At 48.1% G+C, this 21,765-nt stretch overlaps 1 protein-coding gene across 4 annotated transcripts in view; it reads right to left on the bottom strand.

The window, feature by feature from the left end:
• Positions 1-21,765, bottom strand: part of LOC105684167 (probable JmjC domain-containing histone demethylation protein 2C) — a 175,132-nt gene that overhangs the window by 44,092 nt on the left and 109,275 nt on the right. For all 4 annotated transcript variants that reach the window (XM_048653575.1, XM_048653592.1, XM_048653585.1 and 1 more), the window contains one exon: positions 16,726-18,829. In XM_048653575.1, coding sequence (XP_048509532.1) covers positions 16,726-18,829 — 2,104 coding nt within the window. The remainder of the gene's footprint in view (positions 1-16,725; positions 18,830-21,765) is intronic.

The raw sequence follows: 21,765 nt of genomic DNA, 5'->3' as shown, positions 1-21,765 counted from the left end.
AACGGTATAGCAGCCGGGTTTTCCAACCGCGTAATCTGAACCACGTCGTCGGTTCCTACGTTATAATAAGGTTTTATCTGGCCCGGAAGAACGAGGGTTCTCAAGTTCTCGATTTATCACTGCAGTACTGCGCAGCGGTCGAGTCATTCGACCCATCCCGGATCCCGGCCTGGAGCAGCTATGTACGTACGTACGTACTACACACGCCAAGTGAAACACACTTCGGGATTGCATGATTCACTAGTTTATGACCTTGCCGGCTGCTTTCCAGGCTTTTATCGATTATAGAAAGACTTCAGAGCCCTCGTCGCTTACCTCCTCGCCATCAGATATAAAGGGCTGCGAAAATGCATTTTATATGCGTCGCAACTCGATCGGATTAGGGGTCACCGATAGGCGGGGAGGGTAATTTGAAATTCATGCAGGTGAGAATGTGACCTTCGCAGAAGGCGCAATTTTTTTCTTTAATCTACTACTGCGGAGGAATAAGTGAAGTCAAGATCGCGATATCTGCAGGAAAAGACGAAGCATTCGCGTATTTGGCAAATTTGCTGCTGAAGGAAGCTGCAGTCGAGGCTCAGCGACCTGGAATGGCGTGTTAAAAAAAAAAAAAAAAAAGACAAAACGAAGGATCTATAACGAGATGGGAATAAAGGTTGAAAAACGAAACGCGGTATTAACGGGCGAGATCGCGATGATTCATGCGCGATCGGTCGATCGCCATTACCCCCGTTGGCCGTTCGCTTTTCTTTTGCGTAATTCTTATTTGCTATTATAAACTCGGTTACTCGGGCAAACACGCGCACGTCGACTGCAACGATAAATCTGCGTGGACAGGCGAGAGAGAGTGCGAAAAGGAGAGGAAGATAGAAAGGGACGTTGTAGTTGGTCGGGTCGGATAGATGAGGAGGTAGATAGCCGCGCGGCGACTCGGAGGAAAGGACAAGACAGGGCGGCTTACGTATAAGATGTAGAAGAAGGATAAAGGGAATCTCTGGAGCGCGTCGTCAGCTAGCGATCGCAACGTAGCTACTCCGTTTCGTTTTCAACGCCCGCGATTCCGGGCATCGAGATATACGAACGTCAGCGCGATCCGCCGATCTTTTTTTCCCATCTGTTCTTTTTTCTCTCTCGTCCACCGCTCTTTTTTTCCCCCCTTCTCGATACACCGCGGTGCTACGAATCTCGATAAACTTCATCTCGTGGCGTGAAGAAAGGAAAAAATAAATAGACGAAGGAGAAACAGGAAAAAAAACAAAAAAACCGAAAGAGGTACAAGTTGTATAAGAAAATAATTGGACGGCTATGTGCCCAAACTATTTTGTTTCTCGAACAATTTATATTTCAATATTCCGACTCTGCAACAGGGCGTGCTGTTTCTGTATAGGGTATATTAACGCGCGACCGCAACCGCGCGTCAACTTCGCAACAACAACCTCCGCCACCGTAGCCATCGCCATCGCTATCATCAATTCAGCGGCCTGCCATTCGAAGTGAAATAACAGTTAGGAGTTTGCGGGTAGACAAGAAACGGCCACGGTCTACGAACGAGACAATGGATCCGTGCGGCGACGTTGCGTGACGCCCATCAAGAATCACTCCGCAGAAATTGAGCCAGTTGGGTCAAACGAACTCGATACGCGCGCGTTATACGCCGCTGTAATGCTTTTATTAAACCTATCCTTACTCCTCCGTGTACACCAGATATTATTATACACACCTACAATCACGGGTATACGTAGTGTACGATATCTCTGAAACCTCGCCGCCCGACTATATCTATAATGCGCCCAACGCATGCAACATTTTGCGGAAAGAATCGACTCGAAGACCCTATAAAAATTTGACAAATTCGCGACTGTGATATTTCAGGTAGGTTATTACACTAAAGTAAATTATTGAGAATATCGCGTTACACGCTGGGGTATGCCGGCAACATAATAGGGGAATAATGCTTTTCATGTATACGTATAGCAAATAGGTCAGCTGCAGATTCTATGCAAATTTGAACGGTGCATGTGCATAGATTCAGCTTCATTTCGTATGCATGCAACGCGAGGGAGCGACCGGACAAGGGTTGTGCATGGGTTTCTGGCTGCCTTGGCCGAGTTGTAAAGGTGATTTTCCACGGGATATATAGCCGCGCATTTGCCACGAGGAGCAGAATGCAGTTTCCGCGATAGCAGCCACCCTGTTACATACTTTCCATACAACGTCCGTACGCGGATATGCATGTTATTCCGCAGAAAATTCGCACACACACACACACGCGCACACACGCCCGTGCGAATAGATACGATGGCTCTACGTGTGTTCGTACGATGGCTACCCGCGCTGCAAGCGAGTCAAGTGCAGCCAGCGCGCGATCTCCGAGGAATGAGAAAATAAAGCGGTGGGAATACGAATGGAAACTTTGCCTCGAACGCGAAGGTGATATTTACAACCGACCGTTCGGTTGCGCAACAACCGCAATACTCGTAGTGGAAGTAGAGGAGCGTGTAACGACTCGGAATCGTACCATAAGGTTCCCCAGGGTCCCCCGTATCAAATTTACAATTAGAACCAAGGATAGCGAGCGGAGAGAGGAATCTCGGAACGCGACTGGTTTTCTCAACATTTATTCTCTTCATGCTTCATTTATCTACATATCTATCTATTCTAGTTTCTTATCCAACGAAGACGTTCATCTATTTTCCGAAATCTCAATTTACATCAGACACACCACGACGCGAAGCGGAAAGAAATCATCGCGTTCGATCAAATTTAAAGGCGGATTTTAATTATACCGGTTTTCAGTTTTCGAATAAACGAACGGAGAACCGATATGCATATATAGATTTATTTACATCGAGCCGAATGTAAAGCCCACCGGCTCCTATGTACACGAGGTATAATATAGGTATGCGAGTAAATTAGCATTCGTATATACCCACGTATACCATATCCAGGGATAACCGGACGGGGAAAGATAATTAGGCAGAAACCTACCTGCCTAAATCGGCTTTTGTATCTATACCATAAAAAGCAGAAGAAGAGAAAGAGAGAGGAGATATTATACCGGTCGCCTTGAAACCGAACGCCAACTGTTGACCGCTTCGCTTCTCCGCGGAGTGGAGAGCGGAGCAGCGTAAACCATGAGATCGAGCGAATCGCGTTGGCCTTGGTAAAAAGGAACGCTCCGAACTGTACAACCGTCGACGGACAAAAAAAGGCGAATTGATTTCAATTTGTTCGCTTGGAATTATTCGAACCAGTTATTTGTCGATGCGTTTCCGATGATCTTTGCGACGATATCGTTCGAAGATCGGAGCAAGGTTGCGCCGAGGTTACGCGGTAGGTCGCGGACCGGCGTATAACGCGCCCGCCGAGTCGGGCGTTCGATCGAACGACGAATTTTCGACGTCCCGAGACAAGTTTATCCGGAAGAGCGACGATTGCGTAACGCGCGATAAATTGAGCGACGGTTTTGAAACGAACGTTTAGCATTCGCACACATCTATGTAGACCAACGACGATACACGTGCACGTGTTTCATGCACATTATCTTACTCACCTAACGAGGTCGCCGAGACTTTAGCCAGCGACTTTACATAGCCGTTAAACCGTTCGCTTTGGAGAAAATCTGCATGTACAATTTATATACATACATGCATAGGTATATACGAGTGCGTAATTTATAGTTACGTGTTGCATGTACATTGGAATACGTAAAGAGAGCGCCACTTTACAATTAACATCGTAACTCGGGCACGTATGGTAAATTACAATGGCAATTGTAGGTAGGTATGGAATAGCATCGTTGAAAACGAGTCGTTGCACAGTTAACACCGTATTATCTGCACCGCTCGAGACTTTCTCAAGCCCAAGGTCAAGCGGGTCAAAGTCTCGGGGCACCGGCATCAGCGGCAGCTGTCCGGAATTATATCACGAGTTAAATACCTGCTTGCAACGCCGAACTAGCTATTCCACGCGTGTAAAAGTAAAACGGACGTAGGTGTAGGTGTACACGATCGGCGGAAATGAGCATAGGTAGGGTACTACGTACGTGTATTTGGGAGCGATAGCTTCCGTCCGTCGATTGGATGTTGAGAAATTTCAAGAGCATATCGTTTCGCCCGTCGTTGACGTTATGGTATGCGCATACCACCGCGATACACTGCACACGTACAACACTCTTATCCGGTGCAAGGATCGGTGACCACGGTAAGGAGAGACGGCCAAATAAGGCGTGCCAGTTCACGAAGAGGAGATAGAACCGGGCGGGGAGGGAAAGAGGGACGAAGAGGCACGAGGATCCTCCTCGGAGACGCGAACGGTGAAAGGAGAGGATCAACTTTGGTTGTACGTTACACGTACGTACGTTCGTTGCATGTGGTCGGTCGTCGTAGCAATCTATCCCCGATGTGTATGCGAGAGTTGCGAGAGCGGAAAAGGGGAAGAAGAAGAACGTTCGACCGCTACCATGCCATGCCGTGCCGTGCAGACCAGACCAGACCAGACCCAAAGCCTTCGGGCTGCACCGCGTTGCGGTTCGGTGTCGTCGTCGTGATCTTTCTCTACTCCTCTCATCTCTCCCTCTCTCGGCTTGAAGAGAATCGAGCACTCGTGTATGAGGGATGCAGGGAAGAGTGAGAAAAATGAGGGACATAAAATGAGAGAGAATGGGAGAGAACGAGAGTCGTGGCAGGCAGCAAAGCTGGGTGGCGACTGCCAGGGGGACACAGCGGGGGAAGAGAAGAACAGGTAGAACCGGTCTGGCAGGTACGGCTTTTATTTACCTGACCATGTAGCGCCTGCCTACGTTTTAGGTTATGTATTATACAGTTTCCCTCCCTCCCTCCCTCCCACCCTCCCCTGCCTCTTCCTTCGCCTTCCGCCTGTCTATGTAAGGCAGGCATATTTATCCCGAGGTATATAACCGCGCGCACTCGGTGTATTATAATGCGAAATTTGCTCCGGTACAATAACGCGACACAGTAACGGAGGGGGGGAAGGGAGATGATGAGAAGCAGATCTTACGATTTGTATGGAGAATTTAGCGGAGGTAATTGTGAGAAAATTCTCGAGCAGTGACCTCCGGTAATCTTCACTCTCGTACGCGGCGACGAGTTCGTTTTCGGGAACGACGGGCGTCTTTGTCGGACTCGTCGCCCTCCTTTCTCATACCTCCGATCACTCTCTAATTATATACCCCCGATGCACACACGCTCTCTCTCTCTCTCTCTATCTCTCACTCTCTCCCGACATTTACACACCTACATAGCTGAAGATCCGACGAAGGAGAGGCTCGCTCGACGATTCATTTACATGTTCACCTCGCTATACTGTAACGGCGAGCGAGTATTCGCTCAATACGCCCGTATTGCATTATTGAGTCATGTTGACGCCGCCGGTCGTGTGAACATTTTCAATTAAAGTATATAATAGAGCGGTGGGTGATATAGAGGTGTACCTGTAAACGCGTATCTATGCGAGACGTTGGCGTTGGCGTCGCGACGTCGAGTCTCATGGGACGCGCGTTTCGTCGAACTTGTGCACCTCTCGTATATACATATATAATAATACTACACGTGTGTACTTTGTACGTACATATGTAGGCATACGATATACGTTGTGTATAAAATAAATTTATCGCGTGCCTGAAAGCGATGTGGGTAACACTCAGCCACTGTTGGTGCCTATACCGTACAGTTTCAACAACTTTCAACTCTCCGCGTTCAACTCGTGTTCGTAATTAACGAGCTACCCGGTTTTCACCGATCCGCAACGACGAACGACCGAGCACGAGTTGCACATTGGTTATGCTTCCACGTAACCCCGTAACTATATCTCGCTTTTTTCCTACCTCAAACGCCGCATCGCTCATCTTCAGATTTACGAACTAATCCCCCGACTTACCCTCGAGAATTCATTAATTATGTATCACATGTACGCCTCGAATAACGACACCTCGGATGCCGGATCTCGCCAAGGGTGGGGAGATGGAAAATTTTTTCAATTTCGATTCATCGACCGGTCAGGGAACTGCTCGTCGAACGCGACTTTAATATATACGCGGTGGGGCGATTAGAAACGATAAAATTCAGGATTACTCGACTATTTCTGTGGATATCGAGCGATACGGTTATTAGGTTCATTTTTAGGCGAGTTAAAACGTTTACACAGCCCTCGAGCAATGCGGTGACGACGGTGATACTTATCGCCAGGTAATTAGCCGGACGTTCATAATTAACCGTTATGGATGGTACCGCTTAACAGGAATACGATTTTCTGTCTTTTAAAAATGTCAACCGCTTATACACGTATTAAGAACCGACGTCTCGTACCGTAACGACGACGCATCCCGCGGCTCGCATGTACCGCGCGCTGAAAACAAACGAGTATTACGAAGTTAGGAAAAGTACGAATGGAAAAAGCTACGGTCAATTAAGAGCACCATCTATCGTTATAACGGAACTTTGACTGACGGTAGCGGTCGTCGCTTTAGTTGGCTCACTTTATATTAAAACTAATATAAAATAAAGTTTTCATCTTTCTCAAGACTCACGTCATCCACATCCCATCAGGGTCGCTGGCCTGTGTAGTACAGTCACGACCGTCTCCTCTCCGCTCGTGTTAGAGATTGTAAATTTCGAAATACGTGCGTCACGCACGCTACAGGATCGGTGTGAAACTTCGATCGAGTCGATAAAGAATCACGTGTATCGTTGATTTTTTGCATTTTTTCATCAACCTCGATATACCGCAGGAGTTTCCTCGCGCCTTCGGATGCTCCGCTCGATGAAATTTCCATTTGAGAGGAAGTGGGGCGTCGTTGTTACGCGGTTTCGACATTTTAACCTTGGCCGGAAAAAGGAGAAAAAAAAAAAAACAAAGCAACAAGGAGCAAAACGTGCAGCGGCGCAAAGTCTGCAAGAATTCCACGGCGCGGTATTATCGCGAAAACTCCGTCAGCGTTTGACCGCTCGTTGTTCCTGGAACTACCCGACCTGGACACCGATTCAATCCGGTTTTCCAACAGGTCGTTATAACGCGATATATAGCCGGGTATAGCTGAACTGGTCGGCAGGCTTACAATAATCAGCGTTCTCGGCGGCCATGACTGTTGTCCAGGGTACCGCGACCAGCTTTTGCCGTTTGGTATTCGAGGCGTCCTTAAAGTCCCTCGGTGTTTCGTCGTAGCGGGCATTCCGAGCGTCCTCGTCGTCCTCGGGGCGACCGGGCGAAATATTTCGAATGCAGCGAGCGTAGGTGGGATCGAAGTTAGCCAGTGATTTAAATTCACGCGGATCGAATACATTGCGACTGGGAATTACACATTGCGTGTAGATGAAATAAACGCCAAATTCACGATGATTATTATCTGCCTCATAGCCGCAATGTAGTTTCGTGGTTATCAGTAGTCGCGTGTTCTAGTTTTCATTCAAGGCCGTCTGAGTCATCGAGTTTCCTGGTGAGCGCTTTTTTCTTCAAGTTTTTTATTCGATATCGCGGGGTCGTTGGATCGAAGCGTCGTCGTGCTACACGGCTGATCCCTGGGGTCCCTCGACAGAGAGGGAATTTTTTTTAAATTGAGAGGATAAATTCTCGTGAAATATCTTCACCCTCTATCGGACGTTCTGATTCTAACGGGGTGGAAATTGTCGCGTAGAGTGGCCTGGTATATCGTAGCTCAATTATTTCCGAGATCGAAGAAACCCGAACGTTGAATTTCTATTTCGTTGAACCAAGTTGTTATCTCTGCCCATGTCCGTCTTTCGAGCGATTCAAAATTAAACCGACCGTATCGTCTCCTTGATCCGAATCGAATTTTGAAAAAATACAACTGCCTATGTCCTTCGCTACTTCCAGTACAAAGTCTTTGATCTTCTTCGGTAGAACAAAATGAAACTTTGCTCGTAACAGTCACCTCGTCTCGTAACATGACGTCGTATAACGAGGCGTTCGCGTGTCAAATGGCGACTAGCTTTGCCCTCCGAATATGACGAAATGAGAGAAAATAAGGTAAAAAAAAAAAATAACCAAACGAAATAAAAATATTTCCCGAGACCTGTAATCACGGAAGCCTAGGTATACATGTATAAGGATAGAGAGTTCACGAGCGAGGTTGATCGTTGAATATGTAAGGAGATGTATAGGTTTACAACTCCTATTCGAATCTCGTATAAATATTCAAACATGTGTATATATATAAATTGTTCGATAGGGCGGAATAGGACACGTGGTCCGACGTTCGTTATGCTTGTCACGTAATAATGATAGACGCCCGCGAAGGAAAAATTGGAGAGAAAAAAGGAATGAAAATTGGGATCGAGCGCGTAAAGACGACGGTAAAACGTTATCCTATACGTATATTATTTATATAAAAATAAAATAGCTCTCGAACGATGTTGACCTCGTGGCCCGATTGGAGATGCGATAAACGTGATCCGATCGAAGGTAATTAAAGATGACGTTGTCCGTGAATTAACCGGCAGACGCTCGAGGTGTGAGAAACTGTTGCTTGAGGAGGAATTTCCATATTAATACGCTCGACGATATAATTGCACCGTCGAAGTTGCAGTATATCGAGGTCACCGGATGAGAGTAGATCGTTATACGCGGACGAGAGAGATTCGATTAATGTAAGGGTGGGAGGGAACCGACGTGTAGCTACATATGCCCATTATCGTTTGGTAAAATATGCGAGCTTCGAGTCAAGGCCGACCGTCCAAATGGCAATAACGATAGAAACGATAATCGGTGAACATCGTGTCCCGATCGCGGCGTTTTTAACCGGGCTATAGAGGTTTCGGAGACGAGAACAATTTACCTTCCAGGTTTTGCTCCCGATCCGCGAGGGCGGAGCAAACGACGGAGGTATAAGTTGAACGACAAGCTCGGCTGAGCAAGAAGCGAGTGAAAACGATTCGCTCGATAAACTACTACTGACCACCGCGGTGTACGAGTACAAGTCACGAAGTCACGGAGTCACGGACTCGTGACTCGAAACTGATTGCTCTGTAACCGGGATAGGTTACTCAGGATAATTGTCGGTCCGGTTATGTTCTCGGCAGTCGAAAGAGCGAGGCGGACAGATATGGAGGGAGACGGGGCGAGAGAGGGACGGGGGACGGGAGGGAAAAACGAGCTGAATCCGAAGAATGTCTACAATATAATCATGCACGCGAGAGACGGAGTTATAAAAAAGTAAAATGAAACGAGAAACTACACTTAGGTAGGCGATGACTGCGGGAAGATGTTATAAAATGTCATAGCGTAGCAATTCTTAGCGTGGAATTGGAACGCCGCCATCGATGCAGAGGCAAATATAGCTGCTAGCCGCGAGAGTTGACTTTAAAATGTGACAAGAATAAGCGTCTGCGGAGTAACTCATTGAAGAGACAGGTATAGATAGTAGCGGCGTTTTTTTTTTTTTTTTTCCCCCCTCGATCGCGAAGGATGTATAGAATCTTTGAGCGTCGCGTGGGAGGCTGGTGTATATAAGACGACCGTCCGCCGTATCGCGGCGTGAATTTCTTAAGCCGTATGAATTTTTATCAGTCGGTCAAACCGACGAGTCTACGCCACGTGGAAGCCGCAAATACCGCAACACGTATAGGTGTGGTTTTATTATTTTTTCTTCAACGGAATTTGGCATCCGTTCAGGACAGTTGTCGTATAACGAAGTAGCGATCAGTTATCGCGAGTGGAAGAAAACATTCTGGCAACTCCGATTTCTCGAAAGCTAACGCGCTACTATCGAGCGCTACTTGTACATGTATGTATAATGTGTAAATAAACTTGGGTATACATCATTACGTATTCAAGCATGGAGACCGCTAACGCGTTTTGGCAAGACTTCGTTAAGAATGCGTAATTATTATTGTAGGAATATCATCATCATCGTCGCCGTCTCCGCTGCGGACGTTCTTCCGGCGTTCCCAAAGGTCGTAAACTGACAACGAGTCGTACCTCAGACGGTAATCGCGAGGTGAGATCCGATTCTATTCTCCTCGCAATCGCTGCGTTCGTATTCCATATTTATTCCGATAAATCCGATGCGGAGGCAAATCGTGTATGCTGGAACCGGCGAAGTTGACTATCCCCCTAGAAATTCTGTGTACGTTACGTACGGAGGAGAGAGACTCGAAGCGAGTTCGCCTACGCTCCAACACGTGTGTTGACGATGCGACGTTACGTGGACAGCGGGTAGTAAAAGGTTTAGCTATACCGGGAACACGTTGGCGTTAGCTCTCGAGCGGCTCGTGTGTAACGTGGCTATCGGTCACAGTGAGACGGTTACAGTCACCCCAGAGTTCCTCAACCCATGTAGGCAGTGAGTCATTGGCCGGTGTTGGAGGTTAATAATTAACGACGGATGAGCCGACGGCGATTCCGTTCGGACGAGGCTCGGCGACCCCGTTGACGAACTCGACCAGGTGCACGTTCGGCGGTAGAGACGAAGAGCGGAGGAGGAGTTCGCATCTCGTTGACGACGGCGTTGCACCGGCGACGCGATACGGGATAACCGAGATGATGAATAAAAAGTCGAAGCACGAGCGGAGGCAGCGAAGAACCGCCCGCACCGCTAACTGTAGTATTTATACACATCCGAACTCCGCGCCAGGGCTTCGTGTCGTAAATTAGTTTAAAAATAGCTCTTCCCGCGCACAAACACTACCGGCTATCAAAACGGATAAAGCTTCCACTTCCACTTCCATCTCGACTCCCACTCGGCGCGTTCGGCTCGCTGCCGCTTTATCGGGAGGAGCGGTGTGCATGCACGGGGGGGGGGCACACGCGGATTTTAAAGAGAGAGAAAGATGAAAAAAGTGGTCGGCCGAAGGTGACGGACGGGGAGGACGAGAGGGGAAGTTTGTTGCAAAGTTTACGGGCGGCTCCTCCGTTCGAGGTGAGGGTGAGGGTGAGGTCGCTCGCTGCTGGTTTACGGCGCGTTTCGCTTTAACTCTCGTCGTAAAAATTCCTCTCGTCGCAATCATGCCTGCACGAGGTGAGGCTCCGCAGCTACGACCACCGCATAGCCACGTACGTGCGATGACACGTATACCTCTGCGATGCATACAGAGGCATATAAATACTCCCGTGTAAAAGTTTGTACGATACACCGTACGTATACGAGCACACACGAGCGTGCGCCCTGATGCACGGAGAAACACACATTCTACCCGGGGGTAACGAGATTCCCGCAGCAACGCGCAACGACTCCGGAATAATTAAAATTCCCATTCCCGGCGGAATCGCGGTTGAATTACGACTCTGTATCGATTACGCCAGAATCCTACGTAGCTCTACGTCGGATTCGGGCGAACCGGCGAAAATGGATTGTTCTTTATTCGAGAGCGTACAATTGTTCACGTCGTTGTGTCGACTGTCGGAGAATTTTGTCGATCGTTGTCATCGATGATCACCGGCGACACAATATTCGTACCCTCCACGTTTGTCCGTAACAATTTCCAACAGTTTCCCAATTAGAGAAACTTCCAAGTGACTCTGATTACCGGTTAACGGTCTGAAAATATCCTTCAGCTGTGCGGGCGGAGGTTTCCAGCTCGCGTTTGTGTTTCGGTTTAGTTAATTGAGCGTGATTTGTCGAGCCCATCTAACACGTGGTGTTATTCTACTCCGAATGTGATTCAATTATACCGACTTTGGTCTGTTGTCGCTAAACCAACAAACTCGGTATCATTACCGTTGCAGGTAATACCTTCGCGAAATAATTATTCAAGGAATAACGCTCGTGTAAAATACGTGTATATCCATGGTGTGCGCGCGAACCAGCTCCATTCGGCACAAGGTCATCAACTCTTCCGCACCGTTTCGTTCCGTTCCGTTCCGTTGTCACTCTGTGTTCTGCGGTATCTGTGCTTTTTTCAACTACTTCAATGTTCCGTCGAGTGTTACGCGCCGTATTAGGGGGTCATGTATTTTTATTCAGCTTTGTATGCATCGCCTCGTTTTTTTTGCCACTGGGTCGATTGATTAGCCAATTGCGAATCGTTAATCGAGCTAATCCGAAGCGACGTGAGGAAACTGGATGCCCGGAAGTTGTGATCGGAATTAATTTGAGCTATATAAATTGACGATGGTGATGAGTACATTTATTTTCGATGAGCCGTCGCGGCTTTGTAACATCGTTCAATTAAGCCGCGAAACACATATGTATAATAAAAGCACTCGGTACGCGATTTCGGCCGATTATATACGTGCGAGTTTCGTAACGCGGCGAATGGCCGCTGCATGGAGAATATATAGCGAACCGAATTCGTTTAATTCAGTCAACGAGTGGGGGGAGGTTGGAGTGTCATTCGAAATGAACAGGCGATTCTCCTTCTGGTGTATACCCAGCGGTGCATCAACTCGCTGACCGACTTGGCTCCGGTTTACTAAACTAAATAAATAAGGAGTTGCGAATGTGGATACGCGAAACCTTGTATATAACTGAACTGCCCCCGGTACGAGTAACGCGGCCCAGAAACTCCGATGCGATTAAATTATCGCCAAAAATCGCTCAGTTATCATCGAGTAGAATTATTCGAGCGAGAGAGAAAAAGAACGAAAAAACAAAAACAGAGAAAAAACGGGTCTTTATCGATGAAAATAGCGATTCCGCAAAGGCCGTCGTTATCCACTGACAATAAGTTAGTTTCACTTGTGCCGATATAATTGCCTCACGGAATTGCGAATGATCGGTCAATTTTTCTACTGCAAGCGGTTAATTCTGTAGCGCGCGCGCGCGCGCGCGATTACCGTTCGAGTAACCTTGTCCCAGAAACGAACAAGCGAACACAAGAGTACGAGGGACACTGGAAACTGAATAACAAATACAAATTACTTGATATATGTCTTGAACAGCGGCGGAAAGTTGAACGTTGTCGTTTCTCACTCTCTCACCCCATATCTTGCCGAATGCAGCGGCAGCATCTGCAATAGCCGCGGGCGATTTATACATACATCGAATAGTATTTAACTTCGCGTGGTTGACGTGTTTTACATTCGCAATAATTATATCAAGTGATCGGAAGATGATGGGTTCTAATTTACGCCTAGATCACCTCGGCAGCTATTTGAAACGATAATTTATTCGTTTCTAGAATAAATAACCTCGGTCAACATTACTGAACCGGCTCATGACGCGTTGACGCATAAATGGTATATGGTACATATTTTACATACCATACGCATAGTATAAATCCAAACATGTTGAGCGAGGTATGTAGCATTATATGTATATCCGCGTATTCGCTTGACTCGCCCATATTTGAGGTCGCGAGAGCGAAATAAGAAGCACGTCGTAATTTCAAAGCACGCACTCGCTGTGTAACTAGCCGTCAATGAGCTGAGAATAAATTTAAAACAGAAAAAACAACAAAAAAGTAAAAGACAAAAAAAAAAAAAAAAAAAGGCAAAACCGAATACGTAATACGCCGCGATCAAACCGCGCGAATGCCTTCGGGGTATTATATACGCTCGACAACTTTCTCTGGAGAATTTGTACTTCAAAGTCATCAACTCCACCGAAACTCGAAAGGTGCGGCGGCCTATTGGGAGTTTATAATCACAGCCGTGTACACGGTCAGCTATAATTCCGATGCAAAAGTATAATCGCCGTTCCCCATTGATATGAAATATTCTCCCTCCTTTACCGAAAGTCGCGAGTCGAGGATAACGGATGTCTTTCAGAGGGAGAAAGAAAGCCAAGATAGATAGTCGAGCGGTTTTTTTAAATTTTTTCATTTCTCATCTGATCCAGCGCATTTCTTTTTTCCGTCTTTCTCATTCCATCTATGACACTGTACCGAGCGACCGGCAATAACTGTGCGTCGCGAGGTTACGCCACTCTCACATATCGTCGGCTCGAGATTCACCGTTACATACTCCAGGCCCGCACCTACCTATACGTACACAAGAGAATCCTGTATCCGAACGTCAGTTTGGATACAAAGTTTTAACAGGTGTGAGCGCACGTCTGCATGTGTGCGGAAATATTACGTTCACGTCGCGTATAATATAAGTGTATTTGGTTGCGTGATCACGCGCGTGTCCTGCGGTATAGGAGAAAGGCGACCCACGGCGCGAGTCGTCCTTGAAAATATCGAAGCTCCGAGGCAGTGCGAATATGGAAAACGATGATTTTTTTGATCAAATGAATGCAATCGATGTGTAACAAATTACGATAGCGGGGATTCGGTTGTTTGTACCACAGCGAAGGCTGTTGATGCAGCTGATGTAACAATAGCCAATATGCGACGACGACGAGGAGGAGTTTTATGTACATGCAGAGTGGGAATAAAATTGACTCTTTAATGAAGAACGGTGAAGAAAGCGATTTTATACGGCGTGAAAACTATAGTTATACCTCAGCTAGTCGTGGGGACTTCGCGAGTTCGTATAGATTCATCTATAGTACGGCGAGTGATTAGCGTCGAACCGCAATTCAAAGGCCAGCAAAAGACGTAACTCCGGTTCAGTGGTCGTCGTCCGCATTACGCAAGTGAAACGTGTTACGGTATTAACTCTCCTCGCGTACCGCATTCGTCCAGCCGTCGTATAGTCTTCGTCGACCGAAGGAGTATAGATTGATATTTCGATCACGCAATGATAATCGTTGCCGCTATGGTAATATATATAAATCTGCAGGTTTCGACGAATAAAATAAATCGTTCATGAATTATTTTTAGAAAAGCGATCGAACTGTTTTTCATGTATACCTTCATGCTCGCGCGTTGAATGTACGACACATTGTCACGACTGACGAGAGGAGATAAGGCAACGCGACCTTTAAGGTCGAGCGATGTCTCGAATCGAGATCACATCCGATTGGCTAGGCGACGATATATACCGCGCCTCAACGTATTCCGAAACGAAGCAAATACCGGAGGAAATCCTTCGCGAGTTTGGAGAGGCGCGTGACAAACTTTGACCTTAGTTCCCCTTCGGGTCATGCACACGGTTACGTTACGTCGGTGGTGCAGCAGCTTTGACGTGGAATTATTGTTACCGAATATGCGATGTTCTCTATTTGCTGAACTTTGCTACACGACAAACGAGAACACACAACGTTGTCAGAGGGAGTTTGCGTGGAGACGTGAATGCATGGGTTTATTATACACGTACGTGCGTCGTACCTATATACCGACGATACAGAGACAACGAACCACCGGGTAAATATTCATGAACGACTACGTTGGTACAAGGTACTGTAATAGAGTAGAAACTAAGAGGAGGAGGACGAGGAGGAGATTGCAGGATTCGCCCAGCTCGTTTCATCTACTGTACGCATAGATATACGTATACGAATAGATACACGGTCGACTCCCGCGGTTGTTTGCCCGCATGCGTAAGCGATTAGGAGAGGAAACTTTGGGTGTTATTTAATTTACGGTCTAACGAGAGCTGCCCGGAGCCCCGTTTGTGCGTGTATCGCTCGTATAATCAGACGAAATTTAACGAGCGACGTGCCGCAGCCTCTTCTCTTTCTTTCACCGGGTCCGTGGGGTCGTGACCTTGAAGAACCACCGCAGATGACGCGCGGGCGAAGAGAAGGCGCGGGAGAATCTTACCCCCTCCAGAAAAAAAATGTACAGGCGCCGTAATTCCATAGAGTGAGCGAGGGAGAGGGAGTAAAAAAAAAAAAAAAAAAACGGGAGAAGACACTCGAAACTTGCGGAGATGAAGCGATGAAAATATCACGCGCACCGCGAGTACGGCACAAAACGACTTTTGTACTCGCGGTTGGCAACTATATTACAAGCGCGATGTTATTTTTAAATTATGCAAACAAGAGTAACAACTTTTTCTCTATGTGTATTTCAACGAGACAGACCGCCAACGCTCTCCGAGTACTCTCTTCTCGGAATTAGGCAATTTGTTGATACCTAATTTACGAACGTAGATATCATATGTGTAAAAGTTATTTACGAAACGGACGGGAAATCATTATGATGAAGAAAAAAAAAAAAAAAAAAAATCTCGACAAATAATTCGGAGAGAAACACGATCGGCTAGTTTTTAATTACATGCAAGGGATAAGCAATCGCAGGCTCCTCTCGGTCCTCTTATCTGGTTACCACATTACAGCGCGTAAACGACCTCTATAGGTGGACTTTTCGAAATTTATCCATACGGTCATCGTAAGTATCACGTATATTTGAATACGGTTTTACGTAATTCTCGTTCATATCGGCCGTTCGATTTTTCAGGATATAATATTAACCTTGGCATATATTAAAATTTCTGACAGATAGTTAATAAATCGAGACATATCTCGCGTATAGCTGAAACGAGCGAGACTCCGGCCCCTCCGGCGTTATCGCTCTTGAATAAAATTCCACGTCCTAATCGCGTACATACGCGCGGAGTCGCGGAGATCCGCCTCCTTGTCTCCGAGTTGGTCGTGTATCAGCTCGGTGACGCTAAAGTTTGTAGACGTTAATAGCACCGGGCGGTGACGCACGCAATAAGTTTGAACAAGAGGAAGAAAAGGAAGGAACGGAGCGGCGAGGCTCGGGAAGAAGGGGGCGGAGGGGGCAGAGGTAACCAACCTCATCTCGGGTTACCTAGCGATACGAGGCGATTAAAAAAACACCGAAGCAGCACGTGCGTCTCCGAGTCGAGAGTGTCGTTAACAATTTGTTTATACATCTGGAAAATCCTGAGCAATGTCCTGTGAAGGGGAGAAAGCGAAAAAAGCTACGCGACATTTGAAATTGAATCTGGACTCACCGGAGCATCCTCTCGTGCCTGTCTCGTTCCAGCATTTCCTCCGGGCTCTGTTGCGCGGGTCCGAGAAGTCCGTGGGGAAGTGGCGGATACCTCGGGGGTCTCCAGAGCATCTCGGTGGCTACCGCTGCCGCGGGATGATGATGACCGGCGGTGTTTTGTTGCGCCGGACTCTGATAACCGACGGAGGTAGTCGATGTGGGACCAGTCGGAGCGGCGGGTGGACCTTGCTGAGGGTGTGCCATCAGAAGGGATGTGTGCTGAACACTTTGCACGTGCCAGACGCGCGCGGGTGTTGCGGCAGCGGGTGTTTCCTCGGCGCTCAATGCCGAACTTCTACTACCGCTTCTTTCGTCCCCCGAACCCGCGCTCCTGAGGGAACTTACCCCGCTGTCGGAACCACTGTCCCCGTACGCGGCACCACCGCGGATACCTGCAGACGTCGCGACCCCACCCAAGACTCCCGCGACCCCGACACCCCCTGCCTCCACCTCCATGAGGCTTGCCTCATCGCCGACGGTAGCAACCACCCTCGTGTGATGTTGCGATTGTTGCTGTTGCTGTTGCTGTTGCTGTTGCTGCTGGTGGTGTTGGAGCTGCTGCTGGTGGTGAGCTGTTGCCGGGTGGATTTGTTCCCGTTGCTGGTGCAACTCCGTCACCGAACCCCCGACTACCAAATGACGGGGACTTCCACCCGCGACCAGGGGAACCTGCACGGTGTGATGATGATGGGGGTGAATCACCGGACTACCGCTCGAGTAGTGCCGGTTGTGGATAGCGACGTTGTTGTACTGTTGCTGGAGTTGTTGCTGATGCTGCTGGTGAAGCTGATGGTGATGGCTCGCTGATCCCGTTCCCGCTACCGGCGGGGGTTTGTTCAGTCTCTCGGCAAGTATGACGGGGCTCTCGTTGTGCCGTTCTCGTTCACGTTCGTGTTGATGCTCCTCGTTCAGCAGCCCGTGCCGTCCCCCAGCACCGCTGCTAAGCGGACTCAACCTCTCCAGCACGGAGCCGTCCTGACTGCTCGACTCCACCAACTCGACCACCGATTCTACGCTCGGTGCCCGCACCGCGTTCGAACTGCTCACACTGTCGCCTGTACTTTCCTCGGTAACCGTTGCTTCCTCCTCTTCTTCGTCTTCTTCTTCTTCTCGTTCTTTCACTTCTCTCGCGAGATAGTCCGGAGTCTCTTCCGCTTCGGTATTCCTCCTCGTTACCTTGACCTTGACTTCCTGACCGACTATCACAGGCGATCGCTGATCATCCCCGGAAACTACCGCCTCTTTGTTATCCAAGTTCTCTTTACTCTTCTTTCTCTTTTCTTCTTCTTCTTCTTCTTCTTCTTCTTCTTCTTGGTTTTCCTTCTCCTCTTCCGACCCTCCCCGATCTACGTTATCCGGAGGTGGAGGTTCCGGTTCCCTGTCTCGTTCTCTGGACTCACTTTCCTCGTCCTCGGCCGCGGGTCCGTTTGCCTCCCTCGGCTGTTTTTCCTCAGAGTCTTCCTCCTCGGACTTTCGACCCTCTCTTTGCGCCCGTTCTTCGAGTTCCTCCCCTCGATTTTTTCGACTCTCCGACTTTACCTTGCGACCTGTGAGGCTGCTCTTCAGCCTTTTTATCAGAGGATCGCAGTCTTCCTCGGTCTCTCTGTCTTCCGATCTACGCGATTCGCTTTCCTCACCTTCTTCCGGCTCGAAATTATCCTCGAGCCTCGCTTTGACCTCGGGGACTGTTATTTCCTTTACCGTATTTCTGCCCGATTCACGAGCCACCCCGGTTTGCGGTCTGAGTCTTCGCCGAGCGGACCTCTGCGCGGGAAAACTATCCGCCGAACTTTTTACCACCGGTGTACCTCTACGACGGAGTTTGGACGCCGCGGAAACTCCACCGACGATTCTTTTGCCAGTTGGGATTTCCTCGACGGCTAGCACACGACTCGCTCGGTTTCCCGGACCCTTGTTTTCACGATCCTCCTGCTGTTGTTGCTGTTGTTGCTGTTGTCTGGCCGCAGCGACGCCCTCGCGATCTCGATCGACCCTTTCCGTTCTCTCACGACTCGCTGCTCTCTCGCTAACTTGTCTTCTACGGTTACCCCGGACGTTGCTTTTTTCTGCAACAACATGAAAAAAGAACAAGATTCACATTCCGTTGAACTTCATCCTCGAGCGGTTCGACAACAAGAAAGTTAGCAGAAGTATCGACGGATGATCGTAACGATAATCGACGACCACTCCGTCCGGAATGGGTATAGTAGGAATAAAATATCTCAAGAGCGGTAACGTTATTATATATAACGAATGGGAGGGTTTCGGTAATCGCTGTATATCCGTGCGTCGCTACTACCTATTCCAAGGGCGATGCTGGGAGCAGGTATAGTTTGCGGTGATGCACGATCCGCCATGAACACGAGTAACAATTCACAATACACGTTAAGCTACCTATACCATAGATATATATACGGTGGGTTGTGAGAGGGAAGAAGAGAGAATGGATTTATGGCACCGGATTTACTGTTATTGCTCCGCGGTAGCCGGGAAAGGGAATAGAAGGGCCACGGAGGTAACTGCAGGCGAAAGCAGACGCGTACGTGACCGAACCATCCCCTATTGCAGCGCGGCGGCAATTTACGCACCCTTTGTTTCCCTCCACGCTACGCGTCACCCCGCGCAAAATCGTCGCGTCGTTCGCTCTCGCGTCGCTGCATGGTGCGGAATTTTCTCCAAAGTGCGGGAATTATTCCGTAACCCTGGAATTATTTCGAGGACGTTGCCACTTGCGGGGGGATGTTTTTTTAACTCTCCTCTCTTTCTACTTTCAATTCGTTATTTTTGTTAGTGTTTTTTTTTTCTTTCTTGTTTTTTTTTTCTTTTTTTTTCTTTCATCAGACTGCGTCGGTGTTACGTGACGTCCTGTGGCCGCGGACGTTACTGGGTGATGTATCGGGGCGCCGGTCATCGGCATAGCTACGCGCTTCTGCGTCCGCCACGATTACAAGGAACGTAGGAACAAAGAACGGGCAACAGCAGCAGCAGCAGCAACAGAGGCAGAAGCACCACCGTAGCTACACCACCAGTAGCGGCAGACTGCACGCGTCACGCTGGAATATCCCGGCATAATCCGTGTCATGAATTATGCATAGGCACGCGGGGCGAAACAGACCGCGAGAAACAGACCATTTCCTTCGCGAGTCGGACATGCAGCTTTACTGCAAATAACACGAGATTGCACTATCGGCGAGCAAACTCTTCCGTATTAAAATAAATAAATATTGTACGAAAACAGAGAAAAAAGAAAAAGAAAAAAAGAAACCAATACAGATGGTTTATTCTGGAAACGTGTTCGCCGAATGATAAATTCGAGATAATTCCTGCACGCTCGCGTAAATCTCGTTTCGAATAAGTTTTTAACGCCCGCAGATGCGTATACGGCGTATAAAAATAAAATGAGACAGGTATATCGGGCTACCGATGTAAAGGGACTGGTGAGTACGGTCGAATGTGACGTGAATACGCCATGTATATTTTGTTACAGCATTTACCGCAGATCCGAAAACCGTAACGTCCGAACCACCCTTACTTTTCATCCGCAAACTATCCACACCGTAGCCGCGAAACTAATATAAACTTTAAAGTGGCGGTATCCATGGATCCACGGTGAAATATTTCCCTATCACGATGTAAATTATCGCGGAATTCCAACATCGTGGCCAACTTGACTGGAGGTGTTATTTTTGTCTCTATGTTTCGAATAATATTCTATTATATTCCCATATAGCCGATGCCGCTGCCGCGGTCTGATACGGACAAATTGAAGTTTTGTAACCATGCGGTATTTTAATTAGAGTTACGCGACATGCGGGCATCCCATGAAACTTGCCTTTCACCCCTCCCGCATACACGGAGTCTCCGGCTATTACCCTTCGCAACGGGGGAATAAACCCTTTCACGTTAACGGTGGCAGTCAGTGACGCCCGTCCTTATGAATAGGGCAACCGTAGTACGGCGGGGGCGCCGTATGAAGAAGGGCGAATCCTGACCGGGGTGCAAACGGAGTGGGTATACACGGGTCGGAGGGAAAGTGAGAAAGAGAGAAAATTTAAGGGGGACGCGACACAAAGAGTTTAAATGCCAACGAAACTCGCACGCGTGCGGCCGTGTGCGAGTGCGCAGTCCTCCGCGCGGATATATATCGAACCCCTGGGGAGTGCGGAAGGGATTGAATATAAGGGAGAAAAGGTCAGCTGTTGATATACCGTTATAATACCTTCTGCCGGAGATCATTACAGGCTGTGCGTGAAGCACGAGTTTTTTAAGCAAGGACAAAGTTCGCATTCGCACCAATAATTCCGAGTTGTGGTACAACGTTGAAGAGAAAATGGACCGTTTTCATCTACCGTCCATTATTTTGTACCAAAAGACTCTCGACTTCCACTCTTCTTTCGAATTTACTCGACCTTTTCTCCTCAACTCCTGCGAAACTCGGAAGGATCGGGATCTACGGGATAACGCGACGCGCGGCGAGTAAAAAAAAAAAAAACAAATGTCCGCCCACTCGGGATCAATTTCCATGACGGAGCAAAGCTCAACGGAACGACACGGAAAAGATATTCCGAGAGCGACACAATTCGTCGAGCCACCTGATCCCGGCATCCGGCACCTGAAACCCGTTTACTTCCCCTCCCGATTCCAAAGCTGGTACCTAACCGGAATATCCCGATTGAAAAATACCGAGGACGACGAAAAGCGATTTTATCGATCATTCTCCCGATACCGGACTCTCGAGTACAGCGCGGAGCACACGTTTCTGTAATCGACGGTGCGGGAGCTGTTGCCTCAAGTGTGACTCGTTCACAGGTGCCAGCCGAGTGTTGATCCATCACACGCGTAACGGTCAACGTGTAGTCGGGTGCTTCAGAATTATAATCGGAACCGTGTACCCGATGCATATATTAAGCGGGGAGCGGGCTCGCTTGAATAACAATGTAGGTACATTATACCAGTGAATCGAAACGCTGCAGGTTGCAGGTGTACGGAACGTGTATTAATA

Source organism: Athalia rosae, chromosome 1, assembly GCF_917208135.1.
Source record: "Athalia rosae chromosome 1, iyAthRosa1.1, whole genome shotgun sequence".
NCBI classification, from domain to species: domain Eukaryota; kingdom Metazoa; phylum Arthropoda; class Insecta; order Hymenoptera; family Athaliidae; genus Athalia; species Athalia rosae.
Note: the sequence above shows the minus strand (reverse complement) of the source record. Positions and strands in the feature narration are given on the sequence as shown.